Source organism: Cupressus sempervirens, chromosome 10, assembly GCF_028749045.1.
Source record: "Cupressus sempervirens isolate cs-2001-9-10 chromosome 10, ASM2874904v1, whole genome shotgun sequence".
NCBI lineage: Eukaryota > Viridiplantae > Streptophyta > Pinopsida > Cupressales > Cupressaceae > Cupressus > Cupressus sempervirens.
Genome location: NC_143127.1, coordinates 944,196,073 through 944,219,802, shown reverse-complemented (window position 1 = coordinate 944,219,802; position 23,730 = coordinate 944,196,073). Strand labels below are relative to the sequence as shown.

The following is a 23,730-nucleotide window of genomic DNA, read 5'->3' as shown; positions in this document are numbered from 1 at the left end:
GGAAATAAATAAAGTTTAATTTATTTCATGGGTTTGGGTTAAGGAGATATTCATTAAAACATTTCTAATAAACATGAAGATTAATATTTAACCTTAATTAAATATTTTGAGTTGGGATTAGGGTAAGGAAATGATGGGATTAGCCTTTAATCGGAATTAAAGAAGGATTAGAAGATTTTGGAAGAGGTTAGTGATCTTAAGGAAATTGGCCAAGTTTTGGGCAAAAAGTAAATTAAATATTTATTTTGGGATTTTTGGTCAATTTATTAATTAAATAATTAATAAATAAGAAAAATAATGTTTAAATAAGATTTAAACATTTTTGGGAGGGATTCCTTAATTAAATATTTTTAATTAAGACAAGGGGATTTAATGGCATAAAAATAAATAAATTAATTAAATAATTAATTAATAAATAAATGATGATGTCATCAAGGACTTTTCAGAAAATAAAAATACTTTATTTTCTAAGGGATTTTAGGTGTCCACTTTTGTCGGATTGAAAAACAAAGCTATAACAAAGAAGTTATGCCCCCTAGAAGATAGAAGTCATCATTAGACTTCAAGTGCAAAAATAGGTACCAAATTGGGAAAAAAATCCCAAAAACTCTTGCTCCGTCATCTCTGTCTCGTAACCAACTTTTTGGCACTTCTTTCATAATTAAAAAGTACTTTTGTATGCTCAAAATATCGCTCCAGAAGCAATAAACAATAATTAAAAATTAAAAAATTAAAAAAATGCCACTGCTAGCGGGGCAATAGTGGTAGCTAGGCAGGAGGAGGGTGGTGGAGGCAAGTGGGTGGTGACACTAGCAGAGGTGGATGACCAAGCGATTGGTGGTGACTATGAGCCACAACAGTCAACAGGACCACTCGCGGTTACCGTGACTGCTAGTAGTTTCAGTTAGTGACTGCTAGTAGGTTTGGCTAACAACAGCAGCCCGTTTTTCATTTATTTTACAATTTTTTTATATGGAAAAGTGCCCCAGAGTGCATGGAGAGGCCATACGACCCTACTAGGCAACATGTATTTGACTTGCAGCTCAACATTGTCCAAAATTGGAAAAAATTATATGAAAATGAGGGTTTTGACGCCTTCTGAATCCAATTGTAAGGTTTGTTTGGCCGCAAAGTGCTCCAAAAATTAGAGACCCTCCTTTTTTAAGGAAAAAAGCTTTAAAAATACCAAATCTGTTCTGTCAAACCCTCGTTCTTCTTTTTTCTCAAATACCAAACAAGCTACAATAGATCTAGCTCTGATACCATGAACGATTTGAGCAATACAAATCCACAAAGCTCGAAGAAAAAGTGCATATAACATCTATCACAAATAAGAAAAACATAATAAGAGGTAAGGGTTTTCTTTGAAAATATGCAAATTGTATTCTTAGAAATGAAAAAGATAAGAGATAATTACAAAAGATCAATCCTTAAAGAAGGAGATCAAAACCCGAAAAAAAGGGTAAGCTAAAAGATAAAAGCCATTTAATAATTACTAATTAATTATTAAATGTGAATGCAAAAGTGCATAAAGGTGAAATCTTAAGAAGGGAGTAAAGGTAATTTAATAAATTAAATTAAATTAACACTTTACTCTAACACATTCTTCATTCATATAATTTACATGGGATTTTTTCTTGTTTTTCCCCCTTCAAAATTCTCTTCTCTCCTTGTTTTGATATTTGCATTTACTTTTCCTTGTTTTAATATTTGCATTTACTTTCAAGCTTACAGATTTATGGTGAATCTTTTGGCTTAATGGTAATTATTTCTACACAAAACTCTCTTTGATTCTTTTCTTTATGTCTTTTCATTTGATTACTTCTTTCAAGCTCCTATCATGGTGGTTTTATGATTTTTTTTTTCAATGTATTTATTCTATTGATCTTGAGGTCTATTGTAAAGGAATTTATGTTTACTTATTTTTTCCCTTGTTATTGGCTCATGTACTAAATCTTTAGGCCAAAGTATTGTTTCACATCTCCAATCTTGATTATTTGAACAAGTGGCACTAATTCATGCTTTATTATGCACATTTCATGAAATAAAATAACTTAATATATGTAGGTTCCTAGACAAGGACCGTAAAGAGGAGAATTTGAATAGGAATACAAATATTATAAAATATTTTGTAAGTTTAGTAATTAGTTCCAAATTGTTTAATATGGAGGCATAAATTAAAATAAATATACAATAGTAGAAGAGATTAAACAAGTTGTTAAAGATAAAGTAGATGGACCAGAGCAATTGATGAAACATAGGCTAGATTTTTTTTTAAATGATAATTTTTTATGCAAATGACCATTCAATTAGAATTTTCCTAATTTCTTGAATGATGAAAATTCAAAGATTTCCTAATTTCTTGAATGATGAAAATTCAAAGAAATATGAGGCGTTTGTGTGGAGACCTACATTTACTGCAAGTAGAAGAGATAACACCTAAACAAATTTTTGAATGTTCTAAGCTAACAATTCTAATTTTACCATACCAAGATTATTATTTATTCATTCACCATTATGTCTCTTGTATTAAGTAGTATATGGATCCCACTCAACTTATAAAGGGGTCCTATAACATTTTGCAAGAGTCGTTTAAATTTTTTATGAATTCTTTAATGGAATGCGTAAATAAGCTATTGTAGAGCAAATTTATAAAAATCATTTTTAGTGTTAATCTAAATTTTTAATATTTTTTTTAGATTTTGAATGATCCATATATATTTTTATCTCATCTATTCTCTATAAAAGGAGACATTATAGATTATACAAGGTTTGGTTCTTTTGATATTTTATTTTAGTGAGACACTAATCATTAGTAATATTTTGATTTTTAAATAGTTAGAGAAATAACTTTGAAAGGATAAAATCAAAATTTGTGTAGTAAATCATGTTTGCATTAATAAGATCCTCACTTATTATTCAACTACCCTTGTTTTTGGAGTGGTAGGATGCACATTCCTCTATTTCTAACTCTAGAATTCATCAATTTTAAGAGCATTACAAAAAAATATAAAATTAATACAAATCATAATAGTAAACTTTAGACAGTGTAATAGTAAGAATAATGATTATTCATAATATTTTTTATCATCATTATTAATTATTATTATTACTTATTAAAATGTAACTTGGTTAACTTACTTTAATTTCTTGATGATCTAGAATATTTGTGTCATCTAAAAGAAGTTGTTGACTTCATTATCATATAGCTTAGAAGTTGGGATTGATTTTTTTTCAATTTAGATTTTCTAAATAGATAAAAAATTATGTCCCATGGTATTGCAAGTGATAATGAGATTCTACAAATAATCTTCCTGCTTTATTGATAATGGGTAAATGTTTGTTAACTTTTTTGATGTCTTATCATAGGAATGAGAAGATTTGTTAGACATGTACTCAGATGACTTTATATAAGAAGACATTCCAAATTTTTCATTTTTTCATGAAGGAATCTTCACCCCTTATAATTCTACAATGATTCATAACATTAAAATCTTAAAATATACATCTAAAACTTTCAAGGTAATATCAAGGGTACTTTCATAGAGTCAGATAGAAAATATGTTATAATATAGAGGTTAAAAATCTCTGAATTTGATAAGGAAAATATTTTCAACTCCAAGATAACAAGTCATTAATATACAACATCAAAATTTATACTAAATTTCTTAAAAGTAATATCATGGGTTATCTAATAAAACTTGGAAAAAATAAGTATATTATAGATATTGCAACTTCATGAACTTGATATGGAATACATTTTAAAACTCCAACATTATTTGCACATTGTTTTTAGCAAACAACTTCCAACAATTCTTGCATAAGTCCCAATCACAACCCTTGCACCTATATGTCCTTTGGTGATCCAAGTATACGTCCTTGAAATTTGAGTAGCAAACATCACAAAATCTAGATGTTTGTGCAATCATTAATGACAAAGGATGATGTGGATGTTGAGGGTGGTTTGATATTTCATCACTAAAGTATGTTCGCACTACTCCTATACATATTCCACTTTCTAAATTAGATTTTATCAATTCATGCTTCATCATAATTTCTATGCGATCTATATTTTCCTCAATTGATTGACACATAATATCCATCACCTCTTTTCCACTTCCAGTAATGATTCCATCATCATCCAAGAAAACTAACCATCTTTTCTCAACATATAATTGCTTCCCAAGCTTTGTAAGTGTGAAAGAAAAGTTTATTTTCTGTGAAAAATTAGTTGATAAGAACTTGCACCTATCCCAAAACTTCACCATATCCCAAAATGAAAGTTTAAACCATTGCATTTTGTATATTAAACCTTCATAGACCTTTTTTGATGCTTCCATATCTATTTCTTTTGTGATAGAGTGGTGTCCTATATATAGAATTTTGAAATATTCATGCAGTTGTGCTAATTGGTCAAACTCACACTTCATTTTGAGCTTGTACACAAGAGGTTCAACATACAAAAAGATAGGTTTCTTATAAAATATTTGTTTCTCCACCTGCATATAGACGAAAGAAGTGTGAGATTTATGCAATTTGAAATGGTTAGATTTAAAAACTAATAAACTAATAAACGGTAGATGATAGCTTACTTTATTCCCTTCATGATCTAGAATATCCATGTCTTCTAGAAGATATTCTAGTGCTGATTTGTCATCCATCTTGGAAATGATTTTTGTCACTTCAAATTCCATAAATGAATGTGCTTTTATGTCCCATGACATCAAAAGTGATAATGGACCTCTACTAATTATTTTCCCTTCCTTGTTGAGAAGAATGAAATGTGGAGTAATTTCATTGTTGTCATAAATTTTGAGAGGACATAGAAGAGCTACTAGAGACATGTAGCTACATGTCCTTATGTAAGTGCCAATTCCATTCTTTTCATTGCTTGATATAGGAATCCACACTCCTTGAAAATCAAAACTTTGAAGATCCTTGTAGATTTGTGGTATTTTTTTATGTTCTAAAGTCTTCAAGTCACATATAAAGAGACATATATCTTTTCCTTCTAATTGATCTATTTGAACTTGCATTGAATTACATAGATTAAATCTATTTATATAATTTAAAATGTTAAACACTAATTTAATTTACTTTAAAACCACATAATTTTTAATCAATAAAAAATTTAAATTATTATGTATATTTATATAATAATATGAAATTATACATTTTGAACCTCATATATGTTTAACCTTTAAAAATATAAAACAAATATTTTAATTAATAATTATAAAGTGAAGAGTAAAATCTAACATAATTATCAAATCTTATTCCTTCTAAACCATAAAACCTTCGACTTATTGGATTTGTTAATTTAAGCAACAATAATCAAACGTACCTTGTTCATGTTGCAATCAATGAAGAAATGAATGTCTTTTTTCTTCAATGCTTGTGCCAACATCTTAAACATGCTGACTTCACTCGGAACTGGGGATAGGACGGACGTCTCACCCTCACTCTGTTCTTCTTCGTCGTTGCAAAGAAGTTTTAAACATTCTTGGAGCTCGTCAGCAGTCTTCTTTCCTCCCTCCTCACTTTTGGACTTCTGAAAGTTTTGCTTCAGCTTTTCTGAAATCTCATCTTCTCCAATTGTTTGGCAATCCTGAAATGATGATATCTTACCCTGCACCCGCACATCCGCCATGAAACACACAAGCTCGCTTTCTACCGAATTAGACCAAAAGAAGACGTCCTTTACTAAAAAGCGGAGTCTGATGTCAGCAACAGGAATCGCACACGATCGTTGTGGCAGCCGCTTGAGAGCTTTTCTGATCATCTCTTCCTCTTCCTCTGCACTCGGTCTCTGCTCATCCAGTTCAGCTCCTCTGACACAAATTATAATCTGATACTGCCCTGAACAATATGTCCTTGATCTTTTCTTTGCCAACTCGCACATATTTTTCAAATGATGTTCATGATGGGATTGCAAATGAAGAGGGAGTGATATGACTGCAACAGTTGTGTCCATGTTAATGGCTATGGAAGAGCAATCTATCAGTTCATCACCGGTGGCACTCAACTCTTTACAATTTAGATGGAACAAGGCCGCTCTTGCAGTCCTTTGCCAATCCACATCCTGAACCAAAACAAAACAGCATTACGCGAATTAAAAGAATGTAAATTTCAGCTCTTTGCCAAGCCACATATTTCTAGACCAGAACCGATAAATTTTTAATATAAAAGAAAACACTAGAATGATAAGAATTGAAAAAGGTAAACCGCTCTTTCATCGTAATGGACTTTATACACACCTTAGTGGAAGGATCCTTTCTGCTCGTGAAAATCAACATAGGATATTTTTCCTTGTTCTGCATTCCTTCCCACCATTGAATCAATTTAGCACTCAAATCAATAGATACGTAAGAACAATTTTGCAATTTCACTATGTTTTCCATAGTTGTCCCATCCAATATAGGACATAAGCTCAATTGCAGTGTCCTCAATGTGACCAAATTTTCAATATCATCCGCCAGTGTTTCCAATTTGAATCCGTTGTATATAGATAATTTCCATAATCTTTTCAAATTGCCGAATCCTTTCGGAAGACTCGACAAGGGCAAGCTGTCAATATACAGCTGTTCTAAGCAGGTGAGCTTGCCGAGTCCCGGTGAAAGATTGACTAAATTTCTGCATCTTCTCAGCACGAGTATTTTCAACACGGGAAGTGCTTCAAATCCATCAGGCAACTCCTCCAGAACAGGGCAATCTTCCACAATCAAGTACGTTAAGGAACTTAGCTTGGCAAAGGCCTTGGGAAGAGCAGCAAGCTTGACGCAGTTACTTATTTTCAAATACTGTAACATTTTCAATTTCACAAGGCTATTGGGAAGAGTAATTAACGAGTTGCAAGATTCTAGTATGAGGCGAGTAAGAGATGACATGTCTCCAATACTTTGTGGAAGTTCTTCTAAACTAAGCAACGATTCCAGAATAAGGGATTTTATGAAAAGCTTTGAAAAACTTTCTGGGAGTCGCTTTAAGCTGATACATCCCGTTATATCCAAGTATTCAAGAGAAGATAAGCCGCCAAAGTCTTCAGACAGTGTCGTCAAACCCTCGCATTTTCCCATCCAGAGCTTTTGCAGTGCAGTCAACCTTCCAAAGTCAGTAGGTAAATTTTCTAAACAGCCGCATTCCTTTACACTCAGAGTAGTCAATGAACATAGGGAGCCGAATCCTTCTGAGAGAGATTTGAGTCGGGGACAATAGTTCATATACAACCTTTTCAATCTGGCAAGTCGTCCGAATCCTTCAGGCAAAGATTGGAAATCACTTTTGCTCAGATTAAGAAACTCAATATTGAGAAGTGGCTGAACGATTCTGGCAGCTCTGTGCAGTTGTTTAAGCTCAGCCATTCTAGAGATGCGGGAAGCTTGAACCCTTCCGGAAGCTTTACTGACTTGCTTGCACTCACACCAAATATTTTCAATTTTTTCAGATATTCAAGTGGAAGCGTTGCAAGCTCCTCGCAACCTGGATCTTGTAGTGTTATGGAAATTAGAGACGGAGGAAGCTGTCAGCATTGAAGATTCAGAGAATTAAAATTTCGAAGGGTAGCTGTAAAATCATATTTGATAGGACGATATCAAAAATATTTAGCATGAAGTTCGTATTCTTCCGTTTTCGATGTAAAATATAGACTCTTTAAATTTTCTGTATATATTAGTTGCGTGTAAATAGACTGCAAATGTACTGTAAACAACAGTCAATTGTGTTGTGCTTGAATGAATAAGATTCTTGCTGAAAAACTTTGATTGTCAACATTGTATGGTTTTTATGTATTGCACTTCACATCTGTTTGTGATCATAATTGAGATTATGTATCGTGAAAGTGTATTATTTGAAATGTAATCATATATTATATTTGGCAGAGCATGGTGTATTATATATTTATATTAAAATGAATACTAAAATGAGAAATGATATAATCTTGTGTTTGACTCTTGAATTTAAGATTGAGTTATTTTATTTTTCTTATGCCCTTATCTACACTAAATTACAACTTCAAAATATTATAAAAAGTTTCCAATTAGAATTGACCGGCCAATTTAGACCCTTCCAGTAATAACTTGACTGTTATTCAAAACTTTCAAGTTCCATCATATTGTCTAAACATGAATAATTAAATCTTTAAATATTCTATAAATTGAATAAAAAATCATTCTTCCAGAAATCCAGCCTAGAAAACAAATTCGAAAATACTAAATTAAACCATTAATACTAATAAAATAGCAAATTCTGGAGCTTCCGCTATTCGTAAACGGCAGATAGCACTTTCGAAAGCTCTTAGATTATGGAATAAACAATAAAACTTAAATGATGACACAGCTTTAAATTGCACGCTTACCTGACGTAAATCAATGCACGTCTTCGATTTAGTGTGGAAACGTGTGAGCTTCTCCATTTTGGAGGCATCTGTAAACGGAAAACCAGCGACGTCACCCTTATAGAGATATCTGAGATTTGTGAAACCTCCATCGCAGAGGCCGTTTATTACCACCCAATCTCCAAGCCTGAGGACCCTCAAAGAATGTCGCATGGTATTTAAATGCGTAGATTCAATATAAGCTAAACAGGAATTGTCCAGAAGGGTTACGCCTTTCACATTTTTCAGCTTATATTCATCTTCCACCACAGCCAAAAATTCCTTATAATTTGTAATTCTAGTTTCTTTTGCCGCTTTACTTCCCATCAACCGAAGGATGTCATGAACAATCACATTCCCTGCCTCATCTTTCTTTACTAATCCTCTCTTCTGGAGAACTTCAAGCTTACTTGAATCCACAATAAAACCAACCTCTTCCCATGGCCAACCATGAAAATATGTACAAATATCAAGAAATGCTTCTTTAGCTTCTTGATCTCTCATTTTATCATACACAAACATAAGCTTTTCGCTCAGGTTGCCTTCATCATCAAATCTATCAATGTCTCCCTCCGTAAGGGCATTCAGGACTTCCTCGTAAGCATTCTGACGCCTTTCACCCCTCAAGTGATTTCCAAAAACAGACAAAAGCAGCGGGACACCTTTGCATGCTTCAGCAACGGCATTTATACGCCCCTCTTCATCGAAGTCCCCTTTGAGTTGGCTTTCATCTAAAATTGTTTTGCGCAGGATGACTCTGGCCGCAGGATAAGACATGGGATCTACGTGGTAGTCACACAGTTTTTTTATTCTTAGCAAATGTTTTATATCATTTTGTCGAGACGTTATAACAATCCTTAACCTCGCCTCTTTTGATACCTCCACTGAACTAGTTTTCTCTTCCTCTGAGCAATCCGTTATCTCTTCTTGCAGAAATTCTGATGGCAAAAGATCTTTGATGTAAGAAGAGTCAACCACGTTGTCAATAAACAATAAACACCGTTTGTTTTCCACAACTCGCTGCACTTGTTGTCGCCCTTCCTTTGCATTTCGCAAATCCACTTTGCCTCCTCCAAAATCATTAATTATATCTTTTTGTAGCTTGAGGATGTGAGATGTCTTGTCTGCCATTTTGTCGTCAATTATCACCATACAAAATATAAAACCTTTGGAAACGCAGTCCAACTCTTGAATGACTGTGGATGCCAAAACACTCTTCCCAACGCCTCCAAAACCCCATAATATAAGCGCTGCAACTGCTTCACTGCCTTCCAAATCCACCATTTCTTTCACTTGTGCTACTCTCTCCTCTATACCCTCTGCATATATTTTAAACAGGAAAGACAATAAGAGGATAACATGATAACAAATACAAACACCTTCCAATACAAATGGAGGCTACTAATGGTGCATGTGGACAAATGCGCACCTGGCTTGAAGTCGAGAAGCTTCTGAGGAGATTGCTCTATACGCCGAGTAAGTTGCCTTTTAATGTCTGCAACGGTGGAGAGAGTGAGAGAAGATGTAATATCTTGAATACTCTTACCAGTCTTCTCAAGTTGAGCTTGGATTGCGGTAGCAAGCCAGTACCTATCAAAATCATCCAATATAATCCATTATTGCTATTTCTCATCTTCATGCAAAATATGGTTAGAAATATTCTAAGGTTATGATTGCATTAACTTCTCTTCTCTTATTAGTTTGGATTAGATCATGTTCTATCTTGCTCAGTTGGGACTGAAATAAGACTAGGAATATTTCTTCCAGCTTTACATTGATGTGGACATATTATCCAAAAATTTAAAGATCTCCTATCTCTTTGGCGGACTGCACATGTCCAGGGTACAACCTTGTTGAAATTGGTGATTAAATTGAAGCTTGTTAAGGCCAGTTTAAGGGATAGGAACAAGTCCTCATTTTGAAACATTTTCCTTAGTAAAAACTAGTTGAGGGAATAAACTTCGAAGATTCAGTCTACATTGAAAGAGATAGATGAGATTTATATGAGAAGACCTTCATGACTAAAATTCAAAATATAGCTTACACAGGACGATAGTAATACTAAATTCTTCCATCAATCTTCTTTAGCTTTAAAAAAAAATTCATTAATGAATACATTTTCTCTCATGACTGTATTGTCATGAATAAAATAGAATTTATTAACAAGGAATAAGTTTATTATTATTATTTATTTAAAGTCTACCTTTGATATTTATCTTGTCTTTTTCTAGATTTTTTATTCTTTATTATGAAATATTTCTAGACTCTTTTTCTACAACATATCAAAAATGTGTGTAATGATACAATATTCCTGTTTCCTTTTTGATTAAATTTATATTAATTATGAAATAATGTTTCAATATAATTATATACTGATAAATTATTTAATGATTTATAATATCTATTTTGTTATGCATTTATATTCTTTTATTTTATGCATATCTACACACTTCTTCATATTACTCATATTCATTGAGTCAATCTTTTATAGCTAATTACTTTGTACATAAAACTTTCTTTTCTATTATTCCATTTCTAATAGAATCGTATTTATAGAGTAGATAATAAACTTGTTAGTTTTTCATTTCTCACTATCCCATCCATTATCAATATTCTATATGTGCATCACACTTTGCAATATATAGCTAGAACTTATTTGATGACCTATTTGTATTAATGCTTACAATCTATATTTTTGAAGGTAAAGGGAGTATAAACTTATTAAACTACCAAGTTCTATAAATTTATCCTATTATTTTTAAATAGTAATTACATGTAACAGTTATACATATAACTATATTTTAGTCCAAGTATTTATTTTTCTTAATTCATCCCATGATCATGTCACATTACAAGATCATCCCATGGTTCACTCTAACAACCAAATAATTTCTCCTTTTTATTCTTTTCAAAACACTTGGGCCTTTTAAATCCATCATTGTGTACAATATCATTGCACCAAAACTAGGTTTACATGTAATTTCTACATGACACACCAATACTTTGATTTGGAATTCTCACCATCAAGATCAAATATTAACACTCTACAGGTAGAAATATGAACAAAGTTAGTTTGAATTATATACAAAACCTAAGATTAGAGACCTCTTATGCCTTAGTTAACTACATGTTCCCATCAATGTAGTAACTCAATTCAAAAAGATTAGTATCATCCATATTCTATAAAATTAGCATCAATGCAGTAACTCAACCCATATTCTATAAAATTAGGTTGTAATATAGACACCTAACATGTACACGATTTCAAACTCAACCCATTTGCAATTTTAGATCAAGCCATAGTTATGTGCCCATGTTTTTTTTCTTCTTCTAATAATTTTTAGTTTTCTACCCTTCAACACAACTACAAATTCACTATTTATAGATTTAAACATTCAATTTCACCACTTTAGTTCAAATTCATTTTCATTTTTGTGTTTATTTGTAGTACTAGATTAATAAAAATGTAGATTTATCGTTTTAATACCAATTAAAATTGAATTATCATAGTATGAATATATTTTTATTTGTTTATTTTTATAGTATCTTATCTAAAGCTATATGTATGTATGTATGTTGATTATGAATGTTATTATAGAAGAAATAAAATAATAAAATATACTAGAAATATAAATATTTATAGTGAGATGCAAATGATTATAAAATATGAATTTTGAATATATAGTTAAAATAGGTTATATTTGAAAAGAAATTGTGTGGTATAAATGATCTAATAAGTCTTATATTGAAAGATTAAAAATAAAATAAGTACTAGTTATGATTCTATCAATACAAATATTTTAATAAAATTTATTATATGAAAATGATTATGATAAAAAATATTTTATATTCACAATAAAAATATTCAAACGATTTATCTCTACATCCTGCTTTCTTTAGTTTTAAAAGATATTTTTGAACTCCTATTTTAAGTTTTTTTTTTTTAAATAAATAAATTGACACCTTCTAACCTTTGATACAATTTAAAGCATTATGGAGACAAAAATATTAATAAAAATTATAATCTCATTCTTAATTATAATGAGTGTTCATTTATATAATAAAATATTTCTATGAATATGTTGTTGAGATAATGGGTGTTGCACACATTGCATAATATTGTTATTTCATTATTTTATTTTATTATGTAATGTTGTGCCTAGATGGACGTGCAACATGTAAAGATTCTCATGAAATATTCTTGATGAGTTGTATTGTAACATTGTGAAAATATTTCATGTAACTATTTAATATTGGAGAAAAGAATTAAATGCCCAATATTAAATGTGGGGTCAGTGGGTTAGGTAGCACATGGTTTATGTAATACCACTTGGTGGTTTTGTGGGACTTGCTACTATATAAGCAGCCACAAGGGTAGTTGTTGTAGAGAGAGAGTAAGAGTGAGAAATGCAAGAGTCAAGCGGGACAAGGCTTGACAGGTTAGCCAAGGGAGCATTTGTGAAGGTTGGAAGCATGGCATGGGATGTGTCGATTCATGCTTGTTCACATAGTTTGCTCAGTTGTGGCTATGGCCATGAAGGCTTCCATGGTTGTATGGCAATGGTATTTTTTGCTGAATAATATATAGTGATGGATGCTTTTGGAGGCTGGGTTTTTTCCCTCAAATTTTTGGGCCCATTTGCCATTGCACCAAAAGCCATGACTTTTAGTGAACATGGAACACCTTATAATTAACCACTTGTGGGCAAGGGCACGTTGCATCACCCAACAATCTCCCCCTTGACACGCATACCAGGTGCTTACGCGGGTCGGGAAGGCACCGGGAAGATTTGAACCCATGACCAGGCCAAAACCAAGCTCTGATACCAATTTTTGGGCCCCTTTGCTATTGCACCAAAAGCCATGACTTTTAGTGAACATGGAACACCACATAATTAACCACCCATGGGTAGGGGAGCGTCTCACATCACCCAACATATGCATGTCTGATTTTAATAATTATATTATAAAATATTTTAACTCTATGCACAACAATTTCAATCAAATTTTCTTCAAATTCTTGTAAACATTTCAAATTGAAACTACTCCTCTTAGTTCTTGCTTTTTAAATCTTTGTTTAGGTAGGTAGAATCTCTCTATGTGAGTGGAAGGCACTATTGTCCACCATTTCTAAGGTTTTTGATATTAATAGTAGTAAAGAATGGGCATATGGTCTAGTAGAAACAACCATAGTGATTCTAAGGATATGGAAGGATCACTTAAACATTACATACAAAATTTAGATTCTTAGATGAAAGTGTTAAATAATCAAAGTTGAATTACTTTTTTCAAACTTCATTTTTTCAATAGTTACGCGGTAGGCATTTCCTTTCTACAAGGTTTCTGCCTATTTTTTGCCAATTTAAGGGTGTAAATTTCTCTACATCAAATGTACAACCATATAAATCTTGTGGGAATAATCCTTGAGTCACAATTCTACTACCTTTACTAGAGTTCATCATTGGTTTACATGGACCGGTTTGATTGTAATTTAGAACTTAGACTATCAGATTGTACATGTAGACCAGTCAACATGGAATTGCTACTCCACTCCCAGTTCTACCATTAAGTTAATCTGCCAGTTAGCTAGTCTATATTTTAGCTAGTCTATATTGTAATTTAGAACTTAGACTATCAGATTGTACATGTAGACCAGTCAACATGGAATTGCTACTCCACTCCCAGTTCTACCATTAAGTTAATCTGCCAGTTAGCTAGTACATATAGTGCCATGTGTAGTTTTAGTACAGTTCTTTGGAGAGTTAATAGTTATTAATCCTTAGGCATTTATTTATTATGCTATGCATTATTTAGAAGTTCTAATTGTAGTTTGCATGATTATGAGATGCATGTTGAATGCATGAGATGTAAAAAAATAGAGTCAGCTACTTTTTAGAGATATAATCTCATATTATTGTTTTATTAAAATGTATAATAGAAAGTGTAACATAGAAACCATTGTGTAAAGACCTCATCTTGGAGGAAATATGTATTCAAAGATATAAATAAAATATTAGTTTTTTTAGTGTCAAATTCTGTGTTTTATTGTATGAATGTGCTGCTCTATTTTTGTCCCCTCTTTTATATTTTACAATTGGTATCAGAGTTATATGGAAAGATCTAGGGTAGGATATTATTAGAGCAGATGAAGATGCTAAGAGTGGGAAGATTGTTCATGAGATTACCAAGGCTGGAATTTTTTGATGAAGATGAGAGCCTAAAAAATAAATTTCCAATATGTGATTTGGGAAAAGGCGTGTAAGAGAAAATTAAAAAAGAATTCAAAGAAAGTTCATCATAGAAGACAATTGATGCCTTCCAGATTTGGTTCAAGAAATATTTTAGGTATGAATATTGCTCACCAACAGAGGTAAATTACTTATATGAAAAAATTATTTGTTTCAATGGGGAAGAAAGGAAAAAAAAGTAAAGAAAGAAAATGAAATTATGATTTGTGAAAAAGATATTTTGAATGAAGAATTGAGAAAATTAGAAAATTGTAATTTAGAATCGGTGGAGAGTTTGAAAAGGTTTGAAAAGGAGAGAGATGAATAATTATGTCAAACTAAAAATCCTGAAAAGGTGTAGAAAGGAAAATTATGAGTTGAAAGAAAAACTAATACTCTTTGAGGAAATCAAGAAGAGGGATGGATATTTGGGTAAAAAGGTAAAGGTTTAAGAAAGAGATGATGATATATTGAAAATTGTTTTTGATGTTGCATGTGATACACATGATTTATGTCCATTTAATATAGATTATATAGACAAAGCTTCTCTAGGTAAGGAGGATGAAGATGAAGGTATGAAGACTTCTACATGTATAGATGAAAATTGTCATGATGATAACAATAGATGTTTTAAAAATAATATTAGTTTGAATATTATGCAAAAATAGGATTCAAAGGAAGCCTATTAGGAAAACATGGGCAAGGCATGAAGGAGCTCATTTTAACCCATTTCAAGGCCAAAACTGGAAGGCCTTGGATTTGGTAAGTGAGATAGATCTAGTGTTGTTAGTATGAAAAGTTTAGAAAAATTGGCTGAAAGAGTGCATTGTTCCCATTGTCATAGGGAATGACATCTAGTAGATAAATATTGGGATCTTCACCCTTGTAGGATTTGTGGGTTGAAGAGTCAAAATGATAAGACTTGTTGGAATAGATATCATGAAGGAAAATTTACAAAAGGTTATATGCAGATTGATTAGGGATGGATCAATGGATCATGTTGGCAGAAGGTTACAAAGATGTTGAAAAGGTTGTACAAACCTCAAAGCTTGAATGTCAAAAGTGACAGTGGTGGATATAGGTTCCAAAGTTTAAGTGAAGTAGTTGACGACTACTCATTTTTAGTGGCACATAGAAGTGTCATGTGTCTTCTCTTTATTAGAGAAAGGATGGGAAGATTGACCCATGTGATCTCTCATGAAAGAGAGAAATTAGTAAAATGATAGTTGACTTCTACTAGAAGTACCATGTGAGTCTATAAGACTCTAGTGATGAGAAGTTGCATGAGTCATGTTTGAGTGCCTAGAGATCAAATTGTGAGTCTCGACATCAAGGGGGAGTATGTAGGAATTGATGCTCGAGTCATAGTTCTACCCCCTTTACTGGAGTTCATCATTGGTTTACATGCTCAGTTTTCTTGTCATTTAGCACTCAGGCTATCAGTTTGTACATGCAGAGTAGTCAATGTGGAACTATTGCTCCACTCTCATTTCTACCATCAAGTTAATCTACTAGTTAACTTCTGCATTCAAACTAAATTTGTCTTCATGCATAGGAAGTTGCACATATAGTGCCATGTATAGTTTTTGTACAGTTCTTTGGAGAGTTAATAGTTATTAATCATTAGATATTTATTTGTTATGCTATGCATAATTTAGAAGTTCCAATTGTAGTTTGCATGATTATGAGATGCATAATCAAACATATTATGATCAAATCTATTTATTCTTGCATAATCAAACATATTATTAATCCAATATACACATATTGGATATAACGTTAATATTGATGTAAAAATTACAACCGTTATATCTCACAAATTGTCAAAAGCTTCCTCCATGCTTACATAAAGTAATGATTTTGGCATTATCGAGGAGAGACATTATTGAAGTTGGGGAGTCTATAACACTGACATTCATTGAACAAGCACTGGAAGTGTTGTTTGAAATAGCCCAATATTAGGGACGTGCACAATTAACTCTAAGAAACTTGATTTTGTATTTATCAAAAGGCTACAAAATCAAGATTTGATATCACTGGGTCAACGCACCTTGATGATAGTCAACATCGCATTGCTTCCTCTTCACAAGGATTGATAGATAAACTATTTACCACTAATAAAGCTAAGAAAAAATATTTATCAGTCTTGATAGGTGCTTGGTAAATTCATAAGTCGACTACTACAGACTGGTGAAGACTAGTATAGGTTGTTTAGCAATCAAGAGAAACGGGTAAAACCAATATAGGCAATCACTAGAATATCATATCAATATCAGGAGATTTTATCACAGTGAGTTGGGCACATTAGTTGTAGAGATTCAATTACATCAATAACGCATAAATTTATCCCTCCTACTACATAGTGTGTGTAGTATATCAGTGGTGTGAATTGAAAAATAGCTTCAATATACATAGAGCCTGTGGTTTTGTCTGTATATATCACAAAATCATAAATGAGAGACAAGAAATTAAACTGGTCCAACATGTAAAGGTTCCCATATTATATATAGATAGATAGATATCTTATATGCAACTTTTTAATTTTTCAATTCTTATTGTGTTGTTGTTGTTCTATTTCTCATTTCTTGCAACGTTAGTTTCACATAAAGAGTTGTTGCCTATTACTTTTGCTAAGGGCAAGTTGTGTCAAACATTTCAATAAACACTTTAGTGCTTAAATGTTATCTTCTAACTTGGAAATGTGAAGTAAGAGGAAATATCATAGAAAATCATATGTTTTATGGGAAATTTTTCTCTAAGTCCAATTAAATTTGTAGATTAGACCATAAGAAATACTGTCAAGTCATATTAGATATTCTAGGAATTAAAAAAATTGTCATATAAATTTATTTTTGATAAAATAGGGAAGTGATAAATAGGAGATAATTTTCGCAAGTAGTAAAATTGTGATATTGCTATTAGGATTTAATTGTGTGATTTTGAATCAAACTCATTGACCCATGTTTTATGAGTAGTACTAGGATGGGTGACTTCTTGGGAAGTCCTGACGCTTCACCCCTATGAGCATCGCCTAGATCCAATGAGTGCTAAGTGTTCCATTTATTGTCATGAGAGGTGGATTCATGTTGAATCACTACTCATGAAACATGGGTCAATGAGTTTGACTCAAAATCAAACAGCCAAATCCTAATAGCAATATCACAAAATAGGGAAGTGTTGCAGAAAAAAAATGTTTGTGTACATGTCAGTAATATAATTGAAATAAATTAAATTAAAATATATCAAATCAAATATTTATGAATTTCAAAAAAATTGTACATATTTTGTATATAGATTTCATGTAGTTGTTCATAAGCTAACAAGATAAAACAAGAAAAGAAAGATAAATGTAGGTATACAAGGTGAGTAGAGATGGACTAATAATCGGACGAACAAGTGGATGAATGTAGAGATGGATGTGTATTTTGGGTTAGAGAGATGAAATAGTGTGATAACCCTTCACTGCTAAGCCAGGAAGCTTTACATGAAAAACTATATTTCATTATTAATGTAGTAAATCCAATTCTTTTAAAATTATTCCAAGCTGAAATTATGTCTTTTATAAAATTAATTATTTCAATAAAAATTATATCATTATTGACTTTAATTAATTCATAATCATTATTAAAATCTCAAGACCAAGATTATCAATAATCTAGGATAATCTCAATAATAAAATAATAAATAAAAGATAAATATCTATATTTATATTTATAATTGTACTTATATTTAAATATTAAATTATTAAGCACTCAACAGTATAATTGTTACATAATAAAATCAAAATATAACACAATTAAACAAATAATACATAACATAGGCAATTAAGGGAGGAGCACAAAGTTAAAATTGATTAATTGATTAATTAAAAACCTGTCAAAGGTCACAACTGCTGAATGCGCTCAAGGAAGCATATAAGACTCCCAATCGCACGGAATAGGAAGGAAAAAAAGGTAGGAACGTTACAAGAAAAGAACAGTGAAAAGATAACAACGTTGGTAGGAAGCGACATTTGCTAGGCCCAACATACAAATGTCCCACACCGATATATCCTAGTGCAGATAGAACTACGGTAATCACTATTGTTGTAGTCGAAAATCACCATTACTAGGAGTTGGAAAATAACCATGATACGACCAAGGGCTTACAAGTAACATTGCAATAAAGGAATAGAATACATACAAAGGTTCTTAGTATCGGCAATCTATCCAACTTAGGTCCAGTACAACATCTACAAAACAAACATATATCATTACTTTATATACAAATGTAAAGAAAAAACACAGATATAGAGACAAAAAGCATCTTAAGTCAAAAGTAAGTCTTTCCAGGAGACAAAAAGGAAGACCCTACTATAAAAGATCAATACTCCAAACTCTTGCTTCTATCAGCAGAAAAGGGCAAATGAGTTCATTATAATTTCCTTGGAAATTAAGATAGAGGATTAAATATCTCTTAAGGGCTTCAATAAGATATTCAATAGTGAATATTAAACTAAAGCAAGGAAAAGATTGAACATCTTTGAAAGGTTAGTATACTGAAAGGATTAATCCATATGCATATGAAAGGATGGATACACCATAAGGGTTATCCATAAGGCCTAGATGGCGAAAGCTTCTAGGAAGGATGGATGTTTCGGTAATGAACATCCATAAGGCTTAAAGAGGGATCTTGTGTAAATGACGATACTTAGTGGAGAATTAGTCACAAATAGCTAAAACTCCCCCAGAAACTGAGTATCAGATCACAACCCATCTTTAAGAAGGAAATAATTAGATTCGAGCTTTAAGTTATTTGTTTTAATAAATGTTTCTTTAATTTCTAACCCATGAAGATACTAACCATCATGCAGGTGCAGAATCAGGAAATAGGAAAAAAATCAATCCATAAACAAGGGAACATATCAGTGGTATCAGAGCATCGATCTTGCCATCCTGTGAATAAAGACTTATGCAAACTTATGAGAGGAGGACAAATAAAACCACAATGAATGACCTAGCAAATGAAGTCAGTTCATATATGGAACAAAACAATCAAACTAATCAAACTATATTAAATCAAATAGAGAAATCCAACCAAGCCCTTCTAAATGCTTTACAAAATATGGGAAACTCTATAAAAAATAACTCATCCCATGCAAAGAATATCAATTCAAATGAACCGGTCAATACTGAATCATCATCTTCCTAAATTCCAAGACCTCCCTTCTTGCCAAGAGAAGAAATACCTAGAGAAGAAGAATGACTAGATCAACCCAGTAATAGTACAGTTGAAAATGCCAGAGCCTATGCAAACCTTGAACCTGAAATTAGGGAAATTATAACATTTGCAAAATTTTTTAAGGGCCAAAAGCATGAAGCCTCAAGAAATATAGGGAGATGTATTAACAAAGATTTGAAACACAAAGTGAACAAAGTGGTATTGCCCAACTTTGATGGATCAAGAAAAATGACAGCCCATGCCTGGCTCCAAAAACTAAACTCCTACTTTACACTTAGTCCGATGACTGAAGAAGATGCCCTTCAATTTTCCATTCTGCATTTAGAAGGGATAGCTCATGAATGGTGGCACAATGGTCTTCTTTCCCTAGGCCATCAACATGCAACCTCATACCAATAATTCTCTCAAAAACTCATTAAACATTTTGATCAAATTGAACGCGAATGGTATTTTAAGGAACTAGCTCATCTAAGACAGCATGGAATAGTTGAAGAATATGAAAGTGAGTTTCAAAGACTTTCAGTTATGGTCCCTGACATATCCCAACAAAGACTTACTTACCTTTTCATTGAGGGTCTAAAAGATTCTATTAAAATATAGTAAACCCCTTGGAGCCACAAACAATAGAAGAAGCCATTCAAAAGGCTCGAAAGGTAGAATCAAATGTGTCAAAAGAAAGGTCCCAATCTTATACCTCAAAAAATCAAAAAAAGAATGAAGGACAAAGGAAAGAAAGTAGGAAAAAGCCATGCTATTTTTGTAAAGAACCTTGGAATCCAAGGCATCAATGTCAAGGAAAAGAGAGGAATTATCAGAAAGGGGGTTATGTTTCAAATGTAAAGAACCCTGGGCACTAGACCACCGATGTAAGAAAGGAAAACTTCATAGGATAGAAGAAGGGAGTAGTGATGAAGGGCCAAACAAAAGATGAAAGAAGAATGAGAATGAGCATGGAACACTAGCAGTAGTCACCCAAGAAGGAGGAAATAGACCATTCCACATCAAGGGAATGTTAAAAGGAAAAAGAGTGATCACACTATTTGATTCCGAGGCATCTCATAATTTCATTAGCAAAGACCATTCCACCTCATATCAAAAAGAAGGCTGAAAACTCAAAAATTCAAAAGCTTCAAAGTAGTAATGGGCAACGAAACCATGGATCAGTGCATGGAGATCATTCCACAACTAGAAATTTCTCTGAATAACCACACCATTAAAGCAGATTTCTTTGTGGTGAAATTATAGAATGATATTATTCTGGGAATGCCTTGGATTGACTCACTAGGTCACTTCACCATTGATAATACTAATTTGGAGGTATGCTTCAAACATGAGGGGAAATATAGAGTATTAAAAGGATTACCAGAGGGGTCTTCCAAAATTGTATCTTGTAATAGGATTGAATGCATCCTCGGACATAATCAAGGAGAATGGATAGCTGAATGTTTAGTTCTTGATAAATCACCCAATATTACACATAAAATACATATCGATATACGTCCCATTCTAGAAAAACACCAAAAGGTCTTTGAAGAAATCCCTCCAGGCTTACCCCCCCAAAAGGGGATTTGAACATTCTATTGAATTAAAAGAAGGAACTAAACCAGTTATAACCACCCCTTACAAGCATCCCCATAAATATAAAGAAGAGATTGAAAAAACTATCAAAAAATTATTGGAAATGGGACACATCCAACCAAGCTACAGCCCATTCGCTTCTTTAGTGGTTCTCGTCAAAAAGAAAGATGCAACAATGAGGATGTGCATCGACTATAGAGCCCTAAATAAGAAAATAATTAAAAACATGTATCTGATCCCAAGGATTGATGAATTAATGGATGAATTACATGATGCACGATATTTCTCAAAAATTGATCTAAGATCAGGATATCATCAAATTAGAATGAGAAAAGAAGATGTTCCCAAAATAGCTTTCGGATGCCATTATGGACATTTTGAATTTTTGGTACTTCCCTTTGGTCTTACAAATGCTCTTGCTACCTTCCAATGTCGTGAGGAGTTGTTTCTCCCAGCTTCTTCACATCTTTTGCCAGATGAACTATTTTCTCCAATAGCTCGTTGCACTCTGTCACATTAGCACTCACCGTTACGCATCTCTCCAGGGCGTATGCGGCCATAGACAATCCCAGGAATATCCAGTGAGACTCTCCCACCAATTTTATGGCTTTTAAAGCCACTCTTCCTAATTCTTTCGTCGCATCCTGAAACATAAACAAAGTAATATAATTCAATTACCCTAGTTTCACAGGACTGAAACTCCATAACCAACACAAACCAATGGTAAGCGCCTTACCGAATTCTCTAACTCATTGGCTTCTTTTGAAATGGTGGCTATGATGTCAGAGGCAGCTCTGGTTCCCCAAGCCACAGATTCAAGTGGAATAGCGGAAGAGGAGGTTGATGCCTCTTGTAATTCTGAAGGGGCCTGCAAAAACAAGAACACGCACAGCTAATTAAGTCAACATTAACTGATAGCGGAGAACGGTGGTTGAGAAGTGAAGGGTAATCACCTTCAGTTTCAGGAGCATGCTGTCAACAAACTTGATAAGTAACTCAATATTGTGAGTTGGGGTTTCATTGCGGATGGATTGTTTGATTGATTTAATGACCGTCTCAAGGGAAGTGGGGGGAGGAGGAGGAGGAGGAGGGGATGATCGATCCACAAGATCAGTTTTAGGGTTGTTATTATTAGAAGACGGAGGGTTACAGCACGCGCAAGAGTTACCCATAATTAGGTTATGAGCAAATTTGATCTCTGCGCTCAGACCATTAATGAACAAATGAATGAATGGGAAAAGAAGAAGTTGTAGGAAATGGAGTGGAAGAATGCAGAACAAAGCACTTGTACCCACTGCAGATGAAGCAAAACCAGAAGACTCCTAAATATTGAAGGAGGGTAATGCTGGTCAACGTTTGAAGAGGGAGCATTATTATGGTGTAGTTCAATTTTATATTTAAATGCCAACGTCTATCCAACGTATTATAATCGTCAAAGCACGTGACGACAAGTCATTAAGCATGTGTATCTTTTATATTTAATGAGGAGAATAAGACCGAGGAGGGAATGGTCAATGTGTTTTTATACAAAATGTGGTTAAAAGCAGGAAAAGGGTGAGGGAGGGTTTGGAGCGAGCATAGTCAGTATTGTTATTTTAGCCTCTTTTGTGGAATGAAAATGTTTCAAGGTGTCGTGAATTACAAGTTCAATTTTATCATTAATATTTAACATTTGTTATGTCAAGAAATATGTGTTTTTTGAGTACTTTTTTTCGATGCTTCGAATAAGGGGCGCATGCGTCAAAGTTCCTGTCTTTAACATTTTATGGTTGGTTGAAGTAGATTTTAGTTAAAATATAATGTATTTAATTTAATAAAATAACAAATAAATAGTAATGAAAAATATAACATTATAATGCTAAACTAAATTAAATTACGAGTATAGTTAGTATATTATTTAATTATAAAACTGCAATGATGTATATTAATTAAAATAGTAAAAGAATATATAAATAAACATTATAGTATCATGCTAAATTAAAATTAGATGACATCCTAAAAAACATTTATCATACCAAAAATATTTATCAACTAATTATACATGAGATATATATAAAATTGTATAATTTTTTTTAAAAAGAGTTAAATTGATTAATTTTAATTATTAAATTGTTTGATATATCTTGTTCAAGTGATAAATCCATCCAATTGCAGAAGCTGGATAATATTCTTAAGGTTAAATATAATGCATAAAAAAAAAACATAAATTAATTTAAAAATAACATTTATGCTTTTAAAAAAACCAAACACACTTATAATAAATAAAGTTGATAGTATACCAAGCTAAATAATTTGAACTTTATTAAAATTGATACAAAATTAATATTATGTATT

The 23,730-nt window shown here is 32.4% G+C and overlaps 1 protein-coding gene across 1 annotated transcript; it reads right to left on the bottom strand.

Moving 5' to 3' along the window:
• Positions 1 to 3,701: 3,701 nt before the first annotated feature.
• Positions 3,702 to 22,568, bottom strand: LOC149537082 (uncharacterized). Its single transcript, XM_089806405.1, has 9 exons — positions 22,350 to 22,568; positions 22,133 to 22,264; positions 21,820 to 22,040; positions 9,801 to 9,961; positions 8,354 to 9,690; positions 6,258 to 6,800; positions 5,345 to 6,082; positions 4,593 to 5,030; positions 3,702 to 4,499 (listed from the first exon to the last, which is right to left on the bottom strand). The coding sequence occupies exons 1-9, from the start codon at positions 22,566 to 22,568 to the stop codon at positions 3,762 to 3,764; spliced, it is 4,527 nt and encodes a 1,508-aa protein (XP_089662531.1). The 3' UTR covers positions 3,702 to 3,761.
• Between the last annotated feature and the right edge of the window lie 1,162 nt (positions 22,569 to 23,730).

Excerpts from the sequence above, each read along its gene's own strand:
- LOC149537082 (XM_089806405.1), bottom strand. The coding sequence starts at position 22,568 with ATGGGTAACTCTTGCGCGTGCTGTAACCCTCCGTCTTCTAATAATAAC. Across the intron at positions 22,265-22,349 it reads GCATGCTCCTGAAACTGAAG|GCCCCTTCAGAATTACAAGA; the intron begins GTGATTACCCTT and ends TTGTTTTTGCAG. Across the intron at positions 9,691-9,800 it reads GCTTCTCGACTTCAAGCCAG|AGGGTATAGAGGAGAGAGTA; the intron begins GTGCGCATTTGT and ends AAATATATGCAG.